This window comes from Aquila chrysaetos, chromosome 13, assembly GCF_900496995.4.
Source record: "Aquila chrysaetos chrysaetos chromosome 13, bAquChr1.4, whole genome shotgun sequence".
In the NCBI taxonomy this organism is placed as follows: domain Eukaryota; kingdom Metazoa; phylum Chordata; class Aves; order Accipitriformes; family Accipitridae; genus Aquila; species Aquila chrysaetos.
The window spans coordinates 30,113,805-30,136,917 of record NC_044016.1 but is presented as its reverse complement, the minus strand read 5'-3'; the positions used below and the strand labels follow the sequence as shown (position 1 = coordinate 30,136,917).

Sequence of the window (23,113 nt, the reverse complement as noted above, 5' to 3'; positions counted from 1 at the left end):
CCGAGGAAGCGAAGGGTTCGCAGGGGAAGCCTGCGGTAGCGTTAAGGAGCTGAATGAACTTGGCGGCCAAGTCGCTCCTTCACCGCCGGTACATCGCAGCCGGCGGGGGACGTGCCGGAGCAGCGGGTCAGGGCCCCGCGGCTCCCGGACGGGCCCTGGCCGCGGGTGGGGAGCAGGCCCAGAAGCGGTGCGCTCCCCGCGCAGCCCTCGGCCACGGCAGGCGGGGACCGGCTGCTGGGGAGGGACTGAAGGACGGGCGGACGGACGGACGGACGGACGGGCGAGCAGACGGGCGGGCGAGCGGGCGGGCGGGCGGGCGCGGAGGAGCCCCCGGGGGCGGGGCGGGCGCGGGGGGCTCGCCGTGCGCGGTGACGTCGGCGGCGGCCGGAAGCCGCTGGGCGGGGCCGGGGCGGAGCGGGGGAGGATGGCAGCGGCGGCAGGCCTCAGCCCGCGGGGCTGCTAGTCACGGAGGTACGTTGTGCCGGTAAAGGGGGAGCGGGTAACGGCATCGGTAACCTTCCTCCCCACCCTCCCCATCCCCCCGCGTGTGTCTGCCTGTCGGGGAGGAGGGGCTGCTGCGGGGCGGGCCCGGCTGAGGGAGGCTCTCTGTGGAGCCGGGGCTTCCTCGGAGCACGTTACGGCTGAAGCGGTCGCGGTTTCGTGTTTTACTGCTTGGTGAGACTAGTCCCGTGTCCTTCTAGCGTGTTGTAGTGTTGGGTTTATAGCCCGGGGCGGGGGGACGCCGCTGGTGTTTTGTACTTTTAATTGCTTGCGGATACCCGGGAGGGACCTTGCTTATTGTCTTTGCGGGAGTCTTGTTTGCCTTGGTGTAAAATCTAGCTTTGATTATAAAGTCTAACCTCAGTTACCTTCGTGAAGGATATTTTCTGCCTGCCACAGTGGGACAGTGCAATAGCTGGTTGTTGGCCTTTCTGTTTTCGTGGGTTTTTATTGAAGAGGTTTTTCCGCTGTTTTGCAACGTGTGAGGTAACAGGAAAGCATACATACCTGTTTCAGTTCTACAAGTATAGTCAGGAAACCTTAACTTAACAGTGTTGCAGACTTAAGATTTGGCGCAACGTGTACTGGCAGTGGTTCTTCTGACAAGGTTACGGGAGAACCTTGCAGTTGCATGGCCATCTTCCGTCTTGTCAAACAGAGCCTGAATTGCAGCTTTCCTTTGTATTGTGACTTTTTCAATAAAAAACTAATAACCAAACAAAAAACCCCTCAACCTGTCACTTTGCCATAGTGCCACCTGGTCTGCCAAGACTGACAGTCGGCTCTGTTCCAGGATCCTCTTTCAGCAGGATCTAGGTTGCTGTTGCACACCCAGAGAAGTTCAGTTGGCAGGCTGCTGGACACTGGGTTGTAGGTCTGGGTTTCATTTTTTTGGGTCTGCTATTGGACTTTCTGATGCTAAAGGCAGAATTATTGTTTGCTTTGGTCTCGATTTCCCGTCAGTGTTCCCCTGTACAATGATGATTTTTATGTGGGTTTCTGTCTCAGTATATGTAATATCAGGAAGCTGCTGCTGACATTGTGTACCCTAGTGCACTGTCCCTTGTTAGAGTGGCACGTTATTTCTTTAAGCAAGCCTTTAATTTTCGTATTTCAAAACTCCAGCAAATTTCTTGGAAAGGAAAGATGTTTGCATTCTGTCTTGTGCTGTTTAAAGTTATACCTTGGATGGTTTCACTTCATGTAGTTTCACTTTCGTTTCTTTCTCATTAAAGTTTTGTTTTTCCAAAGGGATCCCTCCTTTGGTGCTGCCTAACCAGTGAGTCCTTTAAATACGCTCCAGCAGTGGTCACACAGAACTGACAAACTTAAACTGAAGGAGGGAAGATGATGTCCTTGGATGGACCACGGAAGACAATCAGTAACCCGGTAACTCCCCTATCACGTCAACAACTTCTTCCTTGGGAAATGGGACCCTGCTGTTTTATGTTGATAGTTAGGACTCGTACTGTTTTGCACAGTGAGGGATGTTACTGAGAACATGTTGTATCTATCGCTCAGGCATTTGAGGGAGAATGTCACAGGTGACACTAGGAGCTGGTGGTGTTCAGAAATTGTGCTGTAAGCAAATGGACACTCCCACAACACGACGAAGTTCTGTCGGCCTTGGAGGGTCCTCCTTTTTCATACAGCTCATGTGGATGTCTGGCACTTTTGCAGAATGTGCTGGATCAAAGGTGAAAATATGATAAGCAGTGTTTTCACTCCTGATTCTCTGTAAACACGAGTGGTGCCTGGCAGCCCTTGTGAAATGTTTTTTTTTTGTTGTGCTTGTACCTTCAGTCTGAGCAATTAAACTTGGAATCTTTTTCAATAGTTGATATCTTACCCTACAATAAATCCTGTTTTGTAGGAAAGACTTGAGCTAACGTGATTCAGCAATTGCAGAGAGCGGGTTTGGCGGAATGTTGTTTGCCTAGCTTAGAGTCTGGAGACTTTCTCGGAAAAACTCTAGTATTCTCATGATCTGGGGCAGCGGCCTGAAACTGGCGTGCGGCTAAAGGGGTGGGCTGGAGCTGTGTTTTTTGTTTTATCTTTAAAAAGGTGGTTCCTTTGAGTTTGCAGAAAATAGTATTTTTAACATTCTGTGCTAGAACTCTTTAAAAATATTAAAGTCTGTAGAGTATCTATGTGGATTGTACAGTAGCGCAGATCTGCACAGGACTTCCTTATCTCTTGCGACTTTGCACTGATACACACCTGTGCCCTCAGTGAATCTGATTGTTCAATCACACTATATGGTCACTGCTTGCAAAGTGGATAGAGTTAGGGATGATGGGGGAATAGCTTCAGCTTTCTTCACCAGAAAGAACCCAGCTGGGAGAGGAAGGAAAGCTGTGTGGAGATTAACTAGAAGGTGGAAGGACTGAACTGTAAAAGGAAAGGGAGGATGAAAGTTGGTAGGTGGGGATTTTGGTGGGAGAGGAGATGTGAAGAGGAGGATTAGGAGGTGTTTAGGACAAATAATCTGTGTAAGGGAGAGAGTAAGAGTTCGGCAAAACTGGGTGGCTGCAAGGGGACTGATGAGTATGATGGGTGACAAAACCAGGCTGGAGAATATAAAGGGGTAAACTAGGGCTTAGGCGTCAAGAGCCTAAGGTGGGAATATGAGCGAGTATTTGGGGTTGGAATATGGAGGCAGAGTTGGGAAAGATTGTGCTGATGACCTCAGGACAGCCTCCAGACAAGGCCATGAGCAACCTGTTCTATCTGACATTGCTTTGATCAAGGCACTGGGCTAGAGACACCAGAGGTGTCTTCCAACCTCAGCCCTTCTGTGATTCTATCACCTGGATGGAGGAGGGCAGGCTATGAAGATTTCACTGTTTCAGTGAATTGTTCCATGAGCAGTAAAACTTAAGAGCTTTATTACAGGTTTGAGTCTGAGATGTCCTGGTTTTGGCTGGGATAGAGTTACTTTTCTTTCTAGTAGCTGGTATAGTGTTATGTCTTGGATTTAGTATGAGAAGAATGTTGATAACACACTGATGTTTTCAGTTGCTGCTCAGTAGTGTTTAGACTAAGTCAAGGAGTTTTCAGCTTCTCATGCCCAGCCAGCGAGAAGGCTGGAGGGGCACAAGAAGTTGGGAAGGGACACAGCCAGGGCATCTGACCCAAACTGGCCAAAGGGGTATTCCATACCGTGTGATGTCATGCCCAGTATGTAAACTGGGGATGTTGGTTGGGTAGGGGGACGGATCACTGCTCGGGAACTAACTAGGCATTGGTTGGTGAGTGGTGAGCAATTGCATTGTTCATCACTTGTTTTGGATATTCCAATTCTGTAATTTTTATTATTGTCATTTTATTATTGTTATAATTATTATTTTCTTCCTTTCTGTCCTATTAAACTGTTCTTATCTCAACCCACAAGTTTTACTTTTTTTTCCCTGATTCTCTCCCCCATCCCACTGCGGGGTGGGGGGGAAGTGAGTGAGCGGCTGTGTGGTGCTTAGTTGCTGGCTGGGGTTAAACCACGACAGATGTGTTTCTTCATTACTGTACTGTTCTGAATCATCCATAAAATCCTGCTTCCCTCTTCATGCCCTTTACTCCACCCATCTGGCAAGAAATATTGTCATGCCCCACCTGATGGGGCAGCTGTCCGCTACCCAGCAAGCTGGATGAAAGCTGTGTTATCACAGTCCTTTCCTCTACAAGACTGTAATCTGTCCTCTTGTTTTATGAAAACTAGCAGATATTAGAAAGAACTTGGGTCTTCGAGACCTCTCAAATTCAGTTTGACATTGACCAATTGGCTTCAGAGGTAATTTTTGGAGGTCTGGAAGAGAGCTGGGATGCTTATAGATCATATGATGTCACAAGCATGACTCTTAATAAACGAGGAAAAATTAGTAGAAGAATGTCTTGAGATGGGAGGAAATTATAGGCACATTCTGTGATGACAAAACCTCATTAAGTCTGTAGTATTGCACCCAGGAAATGCTCTATTATGGCCTTGCAGATTCCATGTCTGAGCCTTTGAAGAGTTGATCTCAGAAGGCCAACCTTCTTTTCTCTTAAATAAATGCATCCTTTTGAATGTAAAGAAGTGTTTTTGCCACAGCTTCTCTTCCAGGGGTAAATAACTTTGATCCACTAGAGTGGTTAAGTCCCAGCGTCCCTGGCCTGTGTCTGTATGTTTCTCTGGTTTATCTTTGGAGACCAAACCTGTGATTTATTACTCTACTGCATTACTCAGAGCTACTACCCCTTAGGAGCAGTGTGTTAAAACTAAAATCAAGGTACATTTTTTCTAACTTATTATTACTGTTCTTATTCTTTGAATAAAAATGAGCCTCTTGTGTACAGCTTGTATATTAAGGAACCAAGCTACTACCAGTAAGCAAAGGGATTTCACCCTATTTATTCTTTCACTTTTAACACTTAATTTCACATTTTGGTCCTCCTCTACTGCAACTGCTTAAGCCAATAAAAATATATGAGACTTAAAACAACTCGACCATTTGTGAGCTTATGCTTGAGAAGCAAGTTCTTTAAGTCTGTTTTGCCTGATGTAGAAGACGACTGCAAATCAGGTTTTGTGCAATGTGTGGGTAGCTGAGAAGGGAATTGGTAAGAGGGCAGAAAAGGATGTGTATCTACTGGCAGAAATGATCAACACTGTGGATTTAGACAATTTTTGCTGTCATTCCCCCTTCCCTCCTCACAAATTCACAAGGTGTCAGCAAACACATCCCCTTTTTACATCTTCCTGTTTTGCATGATGATACATATATATTTAAAAAATAAAAATCTCAACTTGTCCTTTTATGGTCCATTATTCCATTTAAGAGTTGTATTTCCAGTCTGTTCATTTTTTGTTGTTAAATTACTGGAACTCTTGTTTGCAATTGATGTTTCATTTCAAAGGTGTCCTAAAATCTTATATGCAGTTCCATAGATCAGGGATTTTTGGGGAAAAAAAAAACAACAAAACAACCTTGGCAGAAATTTTTGTCTGTTAACCAGAGCAAATGTTGCATTTGCTACCATTTACTTCCTTTTTCAATCTAAAGCACATGTGATCAGATGCAGACTTATAGCTTTGCTTTCAGATCAGTCTCCTGTGAACTTCCACAGTTTTCTTTTAAGGTGCTCCCCTTCCCTCCCTGAAATGCTGGGTGTACCAGCTGATGGTCAGGGTAGGTCTTTTGTCAGCATATCTGAGCCTTTGTCAGAGAGCTGTGCTGGGGTGTTTGGGGCTTTTGTTTTAACTGACATGTCCCCTTATATAGTTTAACAACTCCTACCGTGTTGCCGTTTCAGTTTAGCATACCGTGCATGTGTTATCTTCTCCAGCTATTGATACGGAAAAAAAAATAGGCAGGCTTTGAGCCAGACTGCATACCATAGATACCATGAAGACCAAGACCACTGAACAGGGCTATTTCAGTGCACCTTGCAGTTCTTAGCACATTAGGATAAAGTATTTTGTGGCGTTTGTTGTGTAGTTTTTACTAACAAGACACTCTGTGACATAGTCTCTTCCCATCACCGTTTTCCAAAATGGAGCAAGAACAAGCAAAAAGGCAGCGGCTGTGATCTGGGGTTAGAAGGGTTGTGGAAGGTGCCTCCTGCTACCAGCAAAGGGCTGATAATAGTCAGCCCTTCGCAATGACCTAATTTGAAGTGAATCTTCTTTATACTCTATTAAAAGTGAGACAATAAGATATTACCACTCCTTGAGAGATAGGAATGGAGGCTGGAAATTTCAGTATTAATTTTGTCTGAGAAGCTTGGTTTTCATAGGTGAAAATCTGCTGGGTTTTTTCTTTCTGTTGTGGTGGGTATTTAGTGCTTTTCTACTCTTTCGTTTAAATGGAATGCTAGTTGTGTTTCTTTTAATGTGCTAGAGCACCACATAATTAAGTATTAGAATGTTATTTTTAGAACTGTTGTGGGCTTTTTTGCCTCCATCACAAAATGTTATTTGAATCTTTTTTTATTTCTTTTTTTTTTCCCCTCTTCTAGATTATTCCATATGTTGGCACAATACTTGGTGGCCTTGTACCTGGAGAGCTGATTATGATACATGGGACTGTTCCTGATGATGCAGACAGGTAGTGGCTACCGTGTCACTTTTTGCAGCGTCACCATGTGAACAAGAATGTAATGGATAAAATGTTTCCAGGGGTCCTGCTTAAGATGGCACACAAAGGCTTAATCTAAATCCTTGTGATAGTGTCAGAGTGAAGACAGGCTTAAGTGGTTAATGAAAGCTTTGTGATGAGCAGCAAAGGATGAATGGATTTTTTGCTTTCTGCGGATCCTTTCTTCTTCCTTTTTGCTTTGCCTGCTTTGGCAATTTTTTTCCCCTGTCATAGCGTATGTCTGCTTGTCTAAAGAGGTTATCTGAGACTAACAAAATTGATAACTGAACGTGTTGCATGAAGGAATTAACTTAGACAGGGATAAGGAGGTATGAACTAGTGCATATGCCCAGTATGGGGGTTCTGTTCCCTGACTGCCCAAGATTCATTTGGTTGTTCTACTAAAGATGCTGGGAAGGAAGGTGGTGAACACAGTAGGTGAGGAGCTTATATGATATGAATGATGGCCATTAAATAAATACTTAAATATTTTAATTCATTGCAATAAGTCATGGAAGAACCTTTCACAAATGTGTAGGAGTTGGACAAATACGTGTTTGGTTTTTTTTGCTTATCCAACAACAGGATAATTTGTCTGCCTGTTCTGAGGCTCCACAGTAAAACACAAGTGTATCAAACTTTTAGGTGATTTCTTAACAGACTGAGCTGAATGTGGTTTGTCTTATTTTTATGATTAGGTTCCAGGTGGATTTACAGTGTGGCAGCAGCACAAAGCCTCGAGCTGATGTAGCATTTCATTTCAACCCCCGCTTCAAAAGGTCTGGCTGCATTGTTTGCAACACACTGGAGAGGGAAAAATGGGGCTGGGAGGAGATCACTTACGAGATGCCCTTTCAAAAAGGGAAGTCATTTGAGATTGTCATCATGATTTTAAAGGATAAATTCCAGGTGAGTCTGAGTTGATTTGATTCTTTATCTGTAGCCAGTTGTCAGGCCAATAAAAGAGAGAGATTTTGTATACTTACAATAAATAGTTGGAAGCCTTGGTTTCTGTGTTACCTAAGTATAGTCTAACTACAGAAAAGTTTAGAAGTTTTCTTTAAAGAAGTGCTAAGTAAATCAGACCTTTAATTTTGTATTGCCATCCTCTAAGTTGGATGAGTAGGCAAGTAACTTCCTGCCATGGCTAATGGCTACTCCACCCTTCCCTTCCTAGTACAAAGGGCTGACCTTAGGGTGAACCTGTTGTGTGACTAGTGTAGGACAGTCCTCTTGGAGGAAACATGTGAGGTGTATTTGTCTTGCTCTGTTAGACTGCAATAATAGATTCTATTAGATTGGTAATACCACACTGGTAAATGATCAGGTGATAGAAACAAAAGGTGTGGAATGTGAATTTTATTGTAGGCAAATAAATCTCCCTCGTAGTGATGGAAAGAGACTGGATCATGGATGAGCTGAACTTAGTTGCTCTGAAATTGCTAGGACACTCCCTGCATGTGTACCAAAGCAGTGTAAACCAGAGTTACACGCATACAATTTGATACACAGCTGGTGTAGTGTATGTTTAATACAATTTTCCTATTTTGTTCCCTGTCTCTTTAGGTGACTGTAAACAAGAAGCACTTGCTGCTCTACAACCACAGAATTAGCCTTGGAAGAATAGATACTCTTGGAATATATGGCAAAGTGCAGATCAAAACAATAGATTTTGTTTCTAATGTAAGTTATATAGACAGCCGACTTGTTCAATTCCTTTTCTCTGTCTTAATAAAATACAGAGTAGGATTTATGGTTAAAAGGAAGTAAAGAAAAGCAGCTACACAGCCTAACGTCAGTAACAAGATTTTTTTCCCCACATTTCAATATGCGAGTCTCATGTGAGGATCTCTGTGTTTTATTCTTCAGGTACGGGCAAAAGGGTGACAAAGTTTACAGCTTACAAAATTAACAGGATAGATGGTATAAGAATTGATGGATACTGGATCTAGGAATGGATTAGACTTTTTCAAATATTGTAGGAGCTCCAAACTGAACTCTCAGTATTCCGTGCTTCTAAGTGACAAGTTCAACCACAGCTGTAACTTGTTGCTTGGCTTCCAAATGACAAGTTCAGCCACAGCTACAACTGCATAACCCTGTTTTTCCTGCTAAAATGACTGAATTGTTGGATGAAGTGATACGTAGAAGTATGTTTATTTCTGGGGGGTGAGAAGAGGTGTCCTTTCTTGAAGACTTTGTGGCTTGACTTGCACTTGGAGCAAACTGCAGTGAATTTAAAGCAAAGGCAGTGCTGTGCTCTCTCTCAGCTGCCAGCTCTGCTAGAGAAAGTAAACCAACAGGGAGGAGTTGAACAATGTTTTCCCCTGTACAGACAGAGATATCCTTCTGCTCTGAAAGGGTAGGACTTTTAGAGCAGAAACAGAAGGTGATAAATTCCAGGGAGATACAGAAGTTGAATGCCTTTTCCTTTCTTCCTGCCACTCGCTAAAGCAGCCTACCTACTCTGATGTAAGATTCTGGGTCTCTTCTGCCCCATCCTCACTACTCTGGGCAGAGCTTGGGTCTCTTGCTGCCAAAGGTCAGGTCTAACTCAGGTCAGCAGAGTAATTACTGTGTTGATAGAAGGTGGAGGTTTGGGCCTGAACGAAATGGGGTCTAAGCTTTTAAAAACACATCTAGTCACTGATCATTTGCAAAGCCTATGGACAGACTTTTATGGGCCCCATCACTTGGCCTTGGGCATGTTGCCAGAATAGTGTTACTTCCGAGCTGTCTGAGTCCTGGTCTTGGAGGACTGACTCCGAGAAGAGCTTGGGGGCAAGCAGGTGCTGTAGGTTGTTTTCTGTCCCAAACACAAACCAGAACAGAGTTGCTTTAGTATGTGGCTGCTGGTGCTGTATCTTTTGGGGAAGAAAGGAATGGAGAAGGGCGATTGTTTTCTTCTTGTCTTTGCTTCTAATATGCGCTTCTGAGGAGGAAGATGGAGGCTGGTATTGAAATAAACAAGCTGGAGACACAATCTGCCAGGGCTAGGCTGGAACTGTATTCCTGCATGGCCATGTTGCTCATCTGTCCTTCCCCTGAGAAGGGGCAGGGATGCAGGGGACTGCTTAGAATGCCAAGGCCCCCTGCATGGCTGTCTTTTTCTTTACCATAGCCCTAGATTTCCATGTTAACTGTTCACCCTTCAAAGCAGCGCAGATTCTTACATGGTTCTAAACCAACTTTATGTTCTATGATGTTAGCAATGACACCTAAATGTCTCTCTTTCTGCAGTCTTTACAAGGCTCTCAGCTATCATCTCTAGGAGTAACAAAGATAAACACAGAAAATGTACGTATGTTTGTAAAAGCTTGAATGAATCTCCCTGTTGTCTGATAAACTGGTTAATGCTGTTTGTTTTCTCTTGTAGGGGGAAATGCCAGATGGTTCACAATTTGTAAGTGTCTCGTGTAGACTTGTGGCAAATGCGAAGAGTAAAAAAAAATCAAAATAAAAACATCTCAGTTATTCATGAAAAAACATGCACAGAACAAGGGAATCGAGAATCTACTGGGAGATGATCATCAGTGAGGTTTTGTAGAGAGTAATCCTCTTTTCTGCTGCTAGTAAAAGTGAGGCTATTGTTAAATCATTTAGAAAACCCAAAAGACAAATACAGCATCCACAGCCATAAACAGAGAAATAAAAAGTGAGGTACCTGAAGTTTTAAAGGACCAATTCACATTAAAAACTTTTTTCAAATAAGCATACTTAGTTTTCTCCACCTTAGGGAATACCTACAAAACAAAAGTATTCTGCAGTGATATTATGCCAAATGGCCTTAGGTTCATGTGCGTATCTCAGAACCTATCTGGCTACATCTTCCTCTTGCTGACAGATGCATGCTTACCCTCTGTACACTTCAGGTGGCTGGGTGCAAGCATCGTACCTTAGGGTTGGAATTCGCACCCAGCTAGCATGAAGCATAGACAGAGTGAGTGCTCATCTTTTTGCAAAAAGCTCTAGAGGTGGACAGTATCCAGACTGGAATAAGGACCACGCTCAAACTGAAAAGGGGTTGGAAGCCAGGAATATATACAAATAGAATATGTGGACTTCATCGGTCTTCTTTTCAAAACCAAGTAACATGCAATATTGTCATTTGCAAGTGGTGAACTTCAACAAAAAAATAAAGGCGAAGTACTTCTCTGTTCACTGCTTTTCCCCAATCAAAATAACTTCTAACAATGAAAAAAAGGCAAAATACTTGCACTATCTATCATTATGAACGGTGTGTCAGGAGGACAGAATACTCAGTGACCCTTCTTCTAGTACTTATGCAACTGTGAGACTATACACCTAGCATGAGTCTTAGTTCTTTAAACCATAACTGAAGCTTTCAGAGGAGACGTTGGGATGTCTGTATCTGAATAATTATATGATATAAATTTAAATTAGTGCAGGGAGTTTTGTGCTTACCTTTTTTTTTTTTTTTTTTTTTATGTGCTCACCTTTTTTTTACCTTTATAGCTTTTCTCCTATAGTATTAGTATCCCAGAACATGTCGGTAGGAATAACTTTAGCTATAAGTGCAGATTAGCAATTGTAGGCCAAATTTCTTCCTGCCATAGTAACGCTCAGCTTGTATATTGAAAAAAGTAAGTCACAGTCAAAATTTTTATTGGTGGTGTACTTCCAGGGAGTTCCTTACGTTGGGAAACTTGATACTGCGCTTCGTCCAGGATGCACAGTTGCCATTAAAGGAGAAGTGAATAAAAACTCAAAGAGGTAAGTGTTACTGATTTTTTTCTGCTGTGTAACTGAGCTACTCTTGAGAATGAGTAGGCTTTTACATTGCCTCAGTATATTCTTACTTGCAACTTTGCATCTGGAATAATCTGAAACTACAGTGCAGTTTTCTCAGAAACCTGCAGCATACCGCTTTAGAGAGGACTTAAAAGAGCATCTTCATTGTGAAAAGCGAAGATAAAACCTGAGTGTCTTACCTACTAATCTGCATCATTCAGAATGTTGTGTGTCTGTTCAGGGTTTCCATTGTGCAAGGCATGTGACCATACATATTGTACAAAGACAGCTTTTATTCTGAAGAGGTCCAAGAGTAAGGGAACTGGCAGTAGTAGATGGAAAATGAGTGAGTTAGATGAGTTGCGGGTGTGCTCAAATCCTGCCTGTTACAACGTTAATCTGAATACTTCTGAGACAGCCTTCTTGCAGACTGTATAAGCTTGAAGGTGCCTAACTGATAACAACTGAGTGATGAAAGCTGGTAGGGGACTATGAGCTATAATTTTGATAGGAAATTAGGAACAATGGGTTGCAAAGCAGGCATTTATTTTCCCAACGTGATTTGAACGGGGGGAGGCGGAAAGGGAAGTGCAACACAGTCAAAATGGAGCTAAGGAAATGTCTGTGCTTCAGCATGCTCTTTGCTTGAAGGGTGGTTTTGGTTCTGCAGAAACATGCCTAAAAATGAAGCAATTAGCGCAAATGATGAGAAGCATGCTTTTTACGCTGTGTGAATGCATTGCACTCCTGCTTCCTCAGAGCCCATGCCTTCCCTGCAGCTGAACAGCACTTGGAGTTCACGTTAGTACCAGAACCCAAGGTTTTGACATCTCATAAATAAAGTTTGAATGCACTTTGAATTGGGTAGGATAATTAATACTTGGATAGTAGCATTTGTTTTCCTTCTTTTGGCTTGAAAAGCTTATAGCACATTTCAAGTGCTAGATGCACTGCTTAAGAGTGAAGAGGCTTTTGGGTATTAGTTAAAGCATTGCAGGTTGCCTGCTGTTTGTGCTTTTAAACGTGTAGATTTTTATAGAGTTTGTAACTCATTTAATGTCTTTCACTCAGTTCACACAGTTGTAGGTGTTCCTTTTTCTTGGTGAAAAAGAAGACTTCACACAGTTTGGAAGTGTGGCTGTTGCTGTATTTCGTTGCTGGACTAAGCAATTCTAGGCTTCTCAAAAGAGGGAAATAATCTGACAGCTGGAGCTGATTTGGGGGGAGGAATATTTCCTCAAATGCAGTGAGGTCTTTGCCACAGGTTGAAGCATTCATTCGAATTTGGATGAGTCTTGCCTCTCATGACTCTTCTCCAGAGCTCCCCTTTAGGAACCCTGTGCTGCGGACATGTCTGGAGATTGCAGAGTATTTGTTCAGCCTGGGCCAAGCTGCACTGCCTACAAAGCAACACTTTGTATGCGTGGTGTCCCACCAATCTTAAATGTAGGGAGGGAATCCTCAAACTTTTCCTTAGGGTCTAACCAGTTTGTTGGCAGAAAGAATAGGTAAAACAAAGCCTCCCACTCTCCACTGCCCGAGTTCAGAGAAAGAGATGGTGGAGCAAGTAGCACTGTCTGTTTCTGTGAGAACGCTGCTTCCTAGTGCTGTAGGGGAGCAGCACTTGGCCCACTTGGCTCAATACCTCCTTGCTGAGACATGAACAGAAAGGTGTGAGTGATGAAGCAGATCTAGCAGGGTCATGTCCTACATTTGCTGCCTCCAGCAAAGGTTTCTGTGCGAAGGAGACAAATGGATGTTAACTGCCTGCTTGGTCCTTCAGGTGAGTCATGGCCCTGGCTCCAGAACAGTTCTGAGTATTGGCTAAGGGCATGGTAAATAGCATGGACTACTGCATCACATTTATAAACCCTTGGTATAATGAACTTTTAAAAAATATCTTCCAGCTTTGTGATAAATCTGAAATCAAGTGACTCAAAGGACATTGCGTTACATCTGAATCCCCGAATGAAAAATAAAGTTTTTGTGAGAAACTCATACCTTCATGACAGCTGGGGAGAAGAAGAAAAGGAAGTTGCCAACTTCCCTTTCAGTCCAGGGATGTACTTTGAGGTAAGATTAACAGAAACATAGCATCAAACTGCTAATTCTGCCAAAAGGATTAGCAGTGGTGCTTAAATGTCATATCACTAATACAGGTTTAAATAAAACTGCCATTCCTGCATTTCAATGTCTTGAGAATATTTAGGATTAAATGAGACCATAGGGAGCAGAGATTTGACTTGGTTTTAATGACAGTTTTCTTTTTAAATAGTTGCAAGAATTCAGCCTGTGCTCAGAATGAACTTTAATTGAATTGAGTTGGACTCTATGATCCTTATTGGTCCCTTCCAACTTGAGTTATTCTATGATTCTATGAATTTTATTGAAGTTCCACTTTTTAAAATGTTTCTTTTGCATGAAACATTCTTTGTAACAGAAGCAGGGCTTGCCCAAGTCTAGGCTAGATCATCAGGTTGTATTTCATGTCTTACCTAAGCTTAAAACTTAACTGTTTCTCTTCTTGGTTTTCAGCTGATCATTTTCTGTGAGGCCCACCAGTTCAAAGTTGCTGTTAATGGTGTTCACACTCTGGAGTACAAGCATCGTTTTAAACAACTTGAAAAGATCAATGTAGTGGAAGTCATGGGAGATGTTCAATTGTTAGATGCGAGGAGCTGGTAGTTCTTTTCGATCCCTACTAAAAGAATTAAACCTCTTCTAATGACAGTGCCTCCTTGTCAAGTACAAACAGGCGCTGACTTGCGCTGAGCCTGCCTTTATCTATCTAGGCTTCTGCATCTGCCTCTCTGAGTTAGGTGAGTACCAGAACTGCTAACTGTGAGATTAAATCCTCCTCTAGTTTACAGTATCCTGGCAAGCTAAGTAAGTCTTTGCTCAGCTAAATCTCCTAGCAATATGAAAATGCTGCATCATACTGTGTTTAACAATTGCACTCAATATGTTTAACTACTCAGCATTTCTTGATAGCGTACATTCAGTATTGTGAAGTAGAAACAAGGCTGAAAGAGGATCTGAAGATATGGTTATCTACCCCAAAAGGGAAATTGATAGTTCATTAAAATTATGAAATACACTCTTCTGCTTCTTAGTTTATATTAGCAACTATAACCTTTTTACTGAGGCTGGATTAAGCAAACAGTGGATCCATCAGTTCTAGCAAAAAACAAGGAGGAATTTGATCTTGCTTCTTAGCCTGCAGCTGCAGCACTATCTTCTCTGACACTCATGTCACCTCCTGCTTATAAGTGGTTTAAATCAAACATACAGCAGCACTTCTAGCTTTTAGTTTTCCGAAGTGAAACAAATGAAAATAATTTAGCTGGTTCCAATTGTGTGAACTTTTGAAAGGTTGTATGATCTCAAACGGCTTCTAACCGAGTTGAGATTGCTCAGGGACTGAAGTAGATGTTTGTGTTTTTCTTTCTTTCTTTTTTTTTTTTTTTAAATCTGTGAACCCAGGTAGTCCAGGCAGGGTTTCAGCCAAGATGAGACTCGGATACTTACCAGTGGAATATAGAATGGATCCTTTTTCAGTCTTGTCTTGTATTAAAATACTACCTATCTGAAACAAGCTGTTCCTATTCAATGTTTTCCATACAAATGTCAGTCTTAATTTTTATACTCATTTTAAAAAATAAGTTGCTACTGGCTGTCAATACATGCCTGAGTGATGTTCCTGTTTATCTTAACAGCTGCTAAAAGAGTGAAGCAATTTCAAGAATAAGCTGTACCCTAAAAGACTGTTTAAGATAAATTACCAGATTTAATGTATAAAAAGCATAAATAAAAACATTTGTGAACTCTGCTTTTCTCCAGGTGTAACTAAGTAGCTATAATGCCTTTCTGGTCTATATTTTGTCTTGTTTTGCTTATTATCTTACCAGTATCTCCAAGGTGGCATAGTGAGCCTGACTGCAGGACCAGTTCTACATCAAGGAGTTAGCGATCCACAGACCAGTTAACCTGAGTAGGCCTATGCCTCGGCTGTGCTGGTGTGGCCTTCAGGACAGTATTGTGCTGTACATAGCCCTTGGCCACAGGATAAACTTAGCTGGCCAGTTGTAACAGAGGAGCTGGTAGGCAGCTCCCACTCAGTAATGGCAATTACACCACTTGTGTATCCTTGCCTTTACCTAAGAGTTCAGCAGGAAGTTCTCATGTGAACACCCTTTTTTTTTTTGACAGCAGCAGACAAGATTAATAGTTGTTTTCGTTTAAGAAAATCTTGTAAGAGCACGAATGAGCATGATGGGGTAACCTTTCTGCAGATGGGATCTGTGTGGCATGCTGCACCCTGAATAGAGGCCTGTTCCTAGCACCTGAGGGGACGTAAGATCATCCTCTTTATAGTGTTAACTCTAACCAGTTGCATTTTAAAACCATCGTTTACAGAGTCTGAGTGCCTTTCTTGCTAGCAGTGTAATGAACCAGCATCTCCTGGTGCAAAACAGGTGGTGAGTTTTTTGGTAAATTCATTAACATAGCAAAGAATTTATTCTTGATCTTCAGGTGAATAAGAAGCTAATCAGTAGCAGTCTTTAAAGACTAAAAACCAGCTTTAGCTCCTATAAGAATCCTAGTTTTTGTAACTTCCTTTTCAGTATCTTCAGTGAGTTTACTTTTACTTCCCTAAAAATGACAGAAAAGCAGACTGTCAGGATTGTGGTGCATGGGTCCAGTGAGTACCATGCTTACATTGTAGCATGACAGCCCTTCCTTGGGGACAGTAACTGCATACTCCAAGCACAGTGGAATTCAGCAAGTCTTGCATGTTGTCACTCTGTTTGTGCTCAGCTATCAGACTTTGCTTATAGCTTGCTCCAGTTTTGCACTGTTAAGAAAAGAGCAGTTAAGGAAAAGTCCCCTAACTATCCAGAAATGATAAAGCCAGATTCTTACAATATTTTATTAAAAAGTTAAGATCTTAGCTCTGATAAAAATTAGTATGACACAGTTTGCCTGTAACACTTGCATGTGTGAAGCTAACACAATCGGACAAAATACGAAAACAAAGGGGATAAATTTAGAAGTAGCTTTGGAGTGGTTCTCCCAAAATGACTTCCAGTTGTTGAATTGTCTTTTGACATTGCTGTTCAACTTCTTCACATTCATCTAGAAAAAGATTAGAAAGCAGGAATTAAGTGGAATAGTAATTACAAAGCTACTCTAAGAAGGCTTCATCACTTGTCAAGGCTAGAACTGTCTTCAAACACCAGGTATGAAATGGTTATTAAAAATATTTTGGCACTGACTCAGGACTTAGGCAAATTATTTCTACTGTAATACTGATCTAAAACATGCAACTGGGGAGATGTGCACAGGCTATAACACTGAAGAAACTACCATAATTTAACTGAACTTTAGGAGTGTGTTGGATACAATCCATTTCAGTTTGCATCCTGCACAGTTTAAGCTACCATATGCCAATTTGTAAGATTTATAGCAATTATAGCAATCATCCTCTCTGAATCTTTGAAATAAGTGCCCTTTCTTCTTTTTTGGTCATAGGCCAGTTGTCTGCCTTCACTAATGCCACTTTAGAACATTACCTTCCATGAGCTCAGCTAAGAACGGAATAGATTCTGGTAGCAGGACCAGGTAGTTCTCCTTCAGTTTCTGTGCAACTTCTACCAAAGCAAGCAGAGCAGCAAATCGGACCTAAACCAAAACAATAATCTTTTTAAGGAAATGAACATTACAGTATAGTTCCCTGTTTTCTCCCCGCTCCTGCCTTCTTTCCATATAAGTTTGTAAACTAGCTTTCCCTACTGAAGGGAACTAGTTTTAAGCTAATTTAAATCTCAACATCTGGGTTAAGGTAATATCAAAGCAAAAATAGGTTGGAAGAAGCAGGTATGTTGCTGGAAGTTACTTGATTATAACGGTCTTTTTAACTTCCTGTTACAATGCCACTCTGTTCTACTGTATCAGAAGGACTTAGCTCAGTACAATGAAAAACCAAGTACTCCCCCTGAATACATACAACCTGTCAAATAGGAGAGTCTTGACAAAACTCTATATAATAAACAGGTCTGAAGGTTGACAAAAAACCTAATCTTCCAGTTCCCCCTCTAAAGTGCCCCTTTCTTATTAATAAGTTTTTCTTATTCCAACAGCTACCAAATCTTTAAAAAACCCAAACCACACAGTATGGAAGATATCCACATGTGGAATATTGACTGCTTACAGTAAGAGCAGAAGGCCATGTAGTATACATCTCTCTAGAACTTGGGAGTAGCATATTACAATATCAGTATTTTAATTTAGGCTAGTATTTTAGCAATGACTTGGCTAATCCACTTCTGGTTTTTGAGGCACTGTTCCCATTTTCTAATGCAACAAAGAAAACCAGTTCAAATTCTCATAGTTCCCAACCTTAGGAGAGGTGTGCCTCATTTTCAGCAGGATGTGGTAGTTCAGTGGTTTCCAAAGAGAATCATCTGCCATTGCCACTGAAAACTGAGCTATGCAGGGTATCAGGCGTGCTGTCACTCTTTCCTGGAACTTCTCATCTCCTCCAAGCATATTTTCTAGCTGTGGAAGTAAAAAGCTTGTCAAACAGATCCAGGCTCAGATAAACCCAGCCAAAAGCACTTCTTCTAGCTTTGGCTTTCAGGTACTCAACAGTTACGTCAAAGAGCATCAGTGGGAGTGCACTGGCGCGCAAGAGCTCAACAACATGCATGAACCTTATGGAATGAAGATGTTTTAGAAAGAGGATAAAAAAATCAGTAATTCAGTGCCTTAGGCAAAGCAGTTAATACTGTCTGTAGGCCAAGGACAATGAATTAATTCCGCCCTTTTTGTTACGGTAGAGGATTGAGGCCTGATAGTTAAAAAAAAAAAAAAAATCTTTCAGATGAGGAAAAAAAAAATCAGCTATGAATTGTTTTTTGTGTTTGTCAATACCTGATCAACCAGAGGCATCATCAAGGTTTCTGCTCTTTCCTTACTGAGGAACTTCTGGGTGTCAAACAGGAAAAGCTTGTGCAGACAGTCTATGGTGAACTGCAACAGTAGACAGCTCTTTTCTGTGCTATTCTCAGAGTCAAAGAAAGCTTCATCTAAATATGAATCAAGAAGGAAAAAAAAAAAAAATTAAAAAAAAAAGAAAATACAAAGCTTCCCCACAAGACAGAAACATTGTTAGTTTGTGAATATAGCTAAAGGATGTACTACATAGCAGTTATGTACTCATCAGTCAGAAGAATAAAGTGGATGCAATATGTTATCTGGCTTTTAGCTAATGCCCTCACAGGTCGGCCACTGCTGTTCACAGTCAGCTAGGGACAAAAGAGAACAGCCACAGGCTATAGGAAAAGTGCTTGGCCATACCTGTGGATATGGAGAATTTCTTCAGGTCACTACAAATGGGATGGGCAAATAGTTCCCCATACAAAAAAGTAATACCTATTGTTGCTAAGAAAGCAGAGGAGTCTGAATACACTGGCAGCATATAAGAGAAGTCAGTGAATGGAAAAAAAAAAAAAAAAAGAAAAAAAGAAAAAAGCCCCAACAGAAACAAGTCACTCTCTTTCCACACAATTTCATTCTCATGGAACTCACTGGGACTGACATTGAAAATTTGCATGTGGTCTCAACTTTGTACTGGCAGCCCAGAGCCCATGGATGAAAAATGTCCTTTGGTTCCATCAGAATAAGAAAGATGCCTTATTTATGAGAGAAAAAGAAAGAGAGAAATGAGAGGTATGTGCTGTGAAGTAAATCCTGTAAGACTAAACTTTCAGCAATTATAATTAACCTCTTTCAGCAATTAGAGTTAGTCTGCCAGTGCCTCTCTGTAGTTCGTAATTAAAAACTTACCAGTTTTAGAAATGTTGACCTGGTTCAATGTCTCAGCAAATGGCTTCACTAAGTGACCAGCAAACAGGTTGAAGAGACCCTTGAGCTTGTCTGCAATGCAATCTGCTATTCGGTGGAATGTCAGCAGTCTGTCTTTTAGGGTAGACTCTGTTTTGGACCAATCAAAGAGCTGAAAGTGAAAGGCAGATTAGCTCTTTCCTGTGTCTGTGCACTGGAAAATACAAAATATGCTGATGCAGATGAATTATAGTTAAATTTCTTACCTTGAAGAAGAGGGGTCTAAAAGAAGCCTCGGAAAGTTTCATAATCATACTTATTAGACAATCAATAACATAAGCCTCTGTCTTACCAACTTCCTCTAAATCATCCTAGAAAAATGAGAAAACATAATTCCAAGTTTGAAATGTAAGAATTTGAGCTTTCAAAGCACATTTTCATTTTGTCTGTTTCAGACTAAATACCTAACCATAATGTTTTCTACACCAAGAACAATTCCAGAACAGAATATTTGATACCCAGAATTTCAGAGCACATGTGCAATGGAAACTACTAATATTTTTTAAAACAACAGACAGAATTAGCATGTAGCGGTTGAGCTGCTGCTGTTCATCCCCCTAAACAAGCCACCTCGGCATGCTCTGTTCGGAAGTCCAGGGCTTTCATGAAAAATGCCGTCAGCTCAGACTGATGGGAGATCAGGTGCTCCTTCTCCATACCAACAATGTGCTCCTTCAAAATGTTCATAAGGGGACGCAGGCAGTTCTGCCAAAACAAAAGCAAAGCAATGCAAAGGCAACTGTGATATTGACAGTAACCGAGAAACAGAAGGGAATTGGATTTTTGCACTTCACACATTCACTCATTAAAATATTGTCGATAAAATAAATAAACTTTTTCCTGTACTTTTTGGGGGCTTAAGTTAGTAGCATTCCTGAGAAGAGCTTGGTCTCACCTCTCCAATACTGGAGATACCAGTTAAGTCTGAAAGGTTTATGCCTATGAGACAGGAGCAAAGCCCAGATGAAAATTATGACTCAACTTGTGTTCCTAGCAGATAAATCAAGGCCTTTATGAATGGGATGATCTCTCAAGCATTCATCATCTAACACGCTAAGGACATTAAACTGGTGCATTCCTCCCAGGTCAACTTTCCTGAGCCACCACTGTGGTACAAAAGAAAACAGAGATAATATAAAGACTGTGCTAGGTTTGGCTGGGATGGAGTTAATTTTCTTCATAGCTGCTCAGAAGGTGCTGTTCTAGATTTGTGAACAAAACAATGCTGATAACACACCGGTGTTTTAGTTATTGCTGAACAGTGCTTGCACAGTGTAAGACTTTCTTTGTTTCTCACTCTGCTGCCCCAGTGAGTAGGCTGGCGGTGGGCAAGAGGTTGGGAGGGGACACAGCCGGGACAGTTGAGCCAGATTTTGCACTGCTTGTTTCTTTTTTTCCTTCCTTTCTTTTTAATCACAATGCAAACGAATGAATAAAATCCTTACCTTCCGGGTATTTGCCACTTCACTGTAACACTTTGTAATTGCAGGCAAGAGTATTCGAGGAGCCAGCCTTGTAGCTAGGATAGTTTTCAATGATGTTACGCGTAAGCTTATCTGGGAAGAAGGACCAAACTCGACCACAATCTTTTCCAAGCGGACAACCTATCAGGAAATCCAACACAAGTTAGGCATACTTAAAACAACTCAAGAACTTATTATACAGTAGTTGTCTGTTGCAAGTGTCAGATGAGAGTTTTGCTGTTTGCACCACTTGGAACACCTTACAATTAAGATGTCTGTGTACAGAGCTTCGCTGTCTTCAGAAGAAAAACACTGAAAAAATGCACATGTCAGCGGCAGGGGGTTAGAATTACCCTAACTAGAGCTGTTAGGTACACATTTGATGAGATCATGGATATTACAGAATGATCCTTCAGGATTCATCTCCCTTTTCAAAGAGGCAAACTAGAACCTATCAGAGGGAGGAGTAGGAGACAGCTCTTCTATTCTGTATCTTAGTTATCTGTGTAAGAAGGTGAGTAGAAGGGTAATACGTTACGACCTTCCACATGAACGGCACACACTCCTACTTGTTTGAGAGAGAAAAAACTACGTCTGTAGCTTCTAGGAACTGGGCAGATCCTGTTCCCCTTTCCATATCTGTAGGAGTCAGAGAGCTCACCTGCAGCAAGCAATCCAAAAGATAAGGACTAAGGAAGTGTGGTAATGTTTCTGCAACCTTCAGCAGAGCAGTGACAGCACTCAGCAAGTAAATCTCATTGGAGACCAGCTCCTTCTTATTTTTTAAAGTCTTCAACAGTGCTGGCATCAGCCTGTGAATAACCAAGCATAAATAGAGAAAGGTGAAACCACTGACCATTAGGAGGCACTTCTCCAATCACACAAATCCACCTGTTAAGCCTGCCCGGACAATTTTCACATCAATTTTTACATGTGTATTTGAGAAGACTCAGTATTCTGGGCTCTTCTGCTACATTTCGTTTTTTCGAAGCTAATGAAGGGTATTAGGTTTAGAATCACAGAATCATAGAATGATTTGGGTCAGAACGGATCTTTAAAGATCATCTAGTCCAACCACCCTGCCACAGGCAGGGACATCTTTCACTAGACCAGGTTGCTCAAAGCCTAGTAGTTTAAAGATTTAATGACAATAAGAAACTTGTATTTGTAATGAGATAAAGCAATCTTAAAAGCAACAAGTAAGATGCTTGAATTCTTGCATAGGGAGAATAAAATAATGTAGCATGCAGGGTTTCCAACTGTAGTGTTACAATGTTTTTACATGCAATCTATTCTACAGTAAAAACAGAGAACATGGTCTGACTTCCCTAAAGCCATCAAGATTGCCTCTCTGTTCACAGTAGCAGACTCCATAGGGAACTCTACTGATTATAAAACTTACAATTTCCGCACTAGCTTCTTTGTTCTACAACCAGGAAACACCTTCAAGCACAGCAAATACCATTATTCTTATCTACACGAAACACACACATGGGCAGAGTTCCACTGGGCCTTCATCACCATTCCTTCAGCAACGTACTTTAGTATAACTAATGCCTGCTGCAGCTGGTTCTGTTAAAAAGAACCCAACAGTACCTTGGAAGCTGAGGTATTGCTTGGGCTTTCAGTGTACAGGTGACCTCAGCTATACAAAGCAAAGCACTTCCCATCACATTCTTTTCCTCCTTCTCTGAAGAAATTAGATCGATGGCAGTTTTCAGAACAGGTACAAATGGCACTGGATTTTCCGTGCCAAAACCTTTGCAGAGTAGCTTGAGGCTGAACAAAGCAGTCTGCCTGTTGATAGCTTGCTCCTCCTCTTCCTCCTTTCTTTTACACTGCACAATAGCAATAAGCTCAGGAACTAGCTCCAAGAGCTGCAGGATCTAAGAGGTCAAGAGAACGCACACATTAGACATACAATTAGAAACTCAGAACCTGCAAGGTAACTAGGGGCAGGTAGCCTACGTCTCACAACTCAAGAGCTGCCTGCCAGGCTTGGCACCGGTACTTGACATCTTTACATAGAGCAAACCACTTCTACATCAATCTCTCTCCGGGTACTTCTGCTAAAGGAACCGTGTTTAACCACTTCGCCTCACCTGGCTCTTCTGCCACTTTGTGCGCTGCTGCACCTTATTGTTCAAAAGGTCCATTGCCTTACGTCTCACAGATGGGAGCTGATTCATCATTAGTCCCCTAATTACAGGGATGAAGGTTTCTGTTGGCAGTAAGGCATTGACCTACAAGAAAACGCAAACAAAACAATACTGTAAATGCTCTTCCATGCACTGTGACATAGTAGGCTCCAAATAAGACAGGCAAACTCTCTTCAACTTCCTACGTGGGTTTCAGGATCAAAGAAGAGAGGACAGGCTA

At 41.7% G+C, this 23,113-nt stretch overlaps 2 protein-coding genes across 13 annotated transcripts in view; one reads left to right on the top strand and one right to left on the bottom strand.

Annotated features, from left to right (window-relative positions):
• The first annotated feature begins 363 nt into the window (after positions 1-363).
• LGALS8 (galectin 8) lies at positions 364-15,195 on the top strand. Of its 8 annotated transcripts, none has more exons than XM_030035929.1 (10): positions 364-471; positions 1,753-1,890; positions 6,496-6,584; positions 7,313-7,523; positions 8,181-8,297; positions 9,855-9,911; positions 9,991-10,017; positions 11,260-11,348; positions 13,274-13,439; positions 13,902-15,195. In XM_030035929.1, exons 2-10 carry the CDS (start codon positions 1,849-1,851, stop codon positions 14,049-14,051), a joined length of 948 nt encoding a protein of 315 aa, XP_029891789.1. In that variant the 5' UTR covers positions 364-471; positions 1,753-1,848; the 3' UTR covers positions 14,052-15,195. The 8 variants fall into 8 exon arrangements, with proteins under 8 accessions (XP_029891789.1, XP_029891788.1, XP_029891792.1 ...); XM_030035928.1 differs by having other exon boundaries at positions 401-471; positions 1,737-1,890; XM_041128231.1 differs by having other exon boundaries at positions 454-675; positions 1,737-1,890.
• A 1,087-nt stretch (positions 15,196-16,282) lies between these two features.
• Positions 16,283-23,113, bottom strand: part of HEATR1 (HEAT repeat containing 1) — a 39,950-nt gene continuing 33,119 nt past the window's right edge. For 2 of the 5 annotated variants that reach the window (XM_030035925.2, XM_030035926.2), the window contains exons 35-45: positions 22,837-22,977; positions 22,331-22,620; positions 21,396-21,546; positions 20,717-20,875; positions 19,842-19,976; positions 19,478-19,582; positions 19,215-19,383; positions 18,300-18,454; positions 17,766-17,924; positions 16,940-17,048; positions 16,283-16,502 (exon numbers count right to left, since the gene is read on the bottom strand). In XM_030035925.2, the coding sequence (XP_029891785.1) occupies positions 16,414-16,502; positions 16,940-17,048; positions 17,766-17,924; positions 18,300-18,454; positions 19,215-19,383; positions 19,478-19,582; positions 19,842-19,976; positions 20,717-20,875; positions 21,396-21,546; positions 22,331-22,620; positions 22,837-22,977 (1,662 nt within the window). In that variant the 3' untranslated portion in view covers positions 16,283-16,413. Of the gene's footprint in view, positions 16,503-16,939; positions 17,049-17,765; positions 18,035-18,272; positions 19,061-19,214; positions 19,384-19,477; positions 19,583-19,841; positions 19,977-20,716; positions 20,876-21,395; positions 21,547-22,330; positions 22,621-22,836; positions 22,978-23,113 lie in introns of those variants that run through there. The other 3 variants (XR_005933795.1, XM_041128230.1, XM_041128229.1) reach the window with 3 other exon arrangements.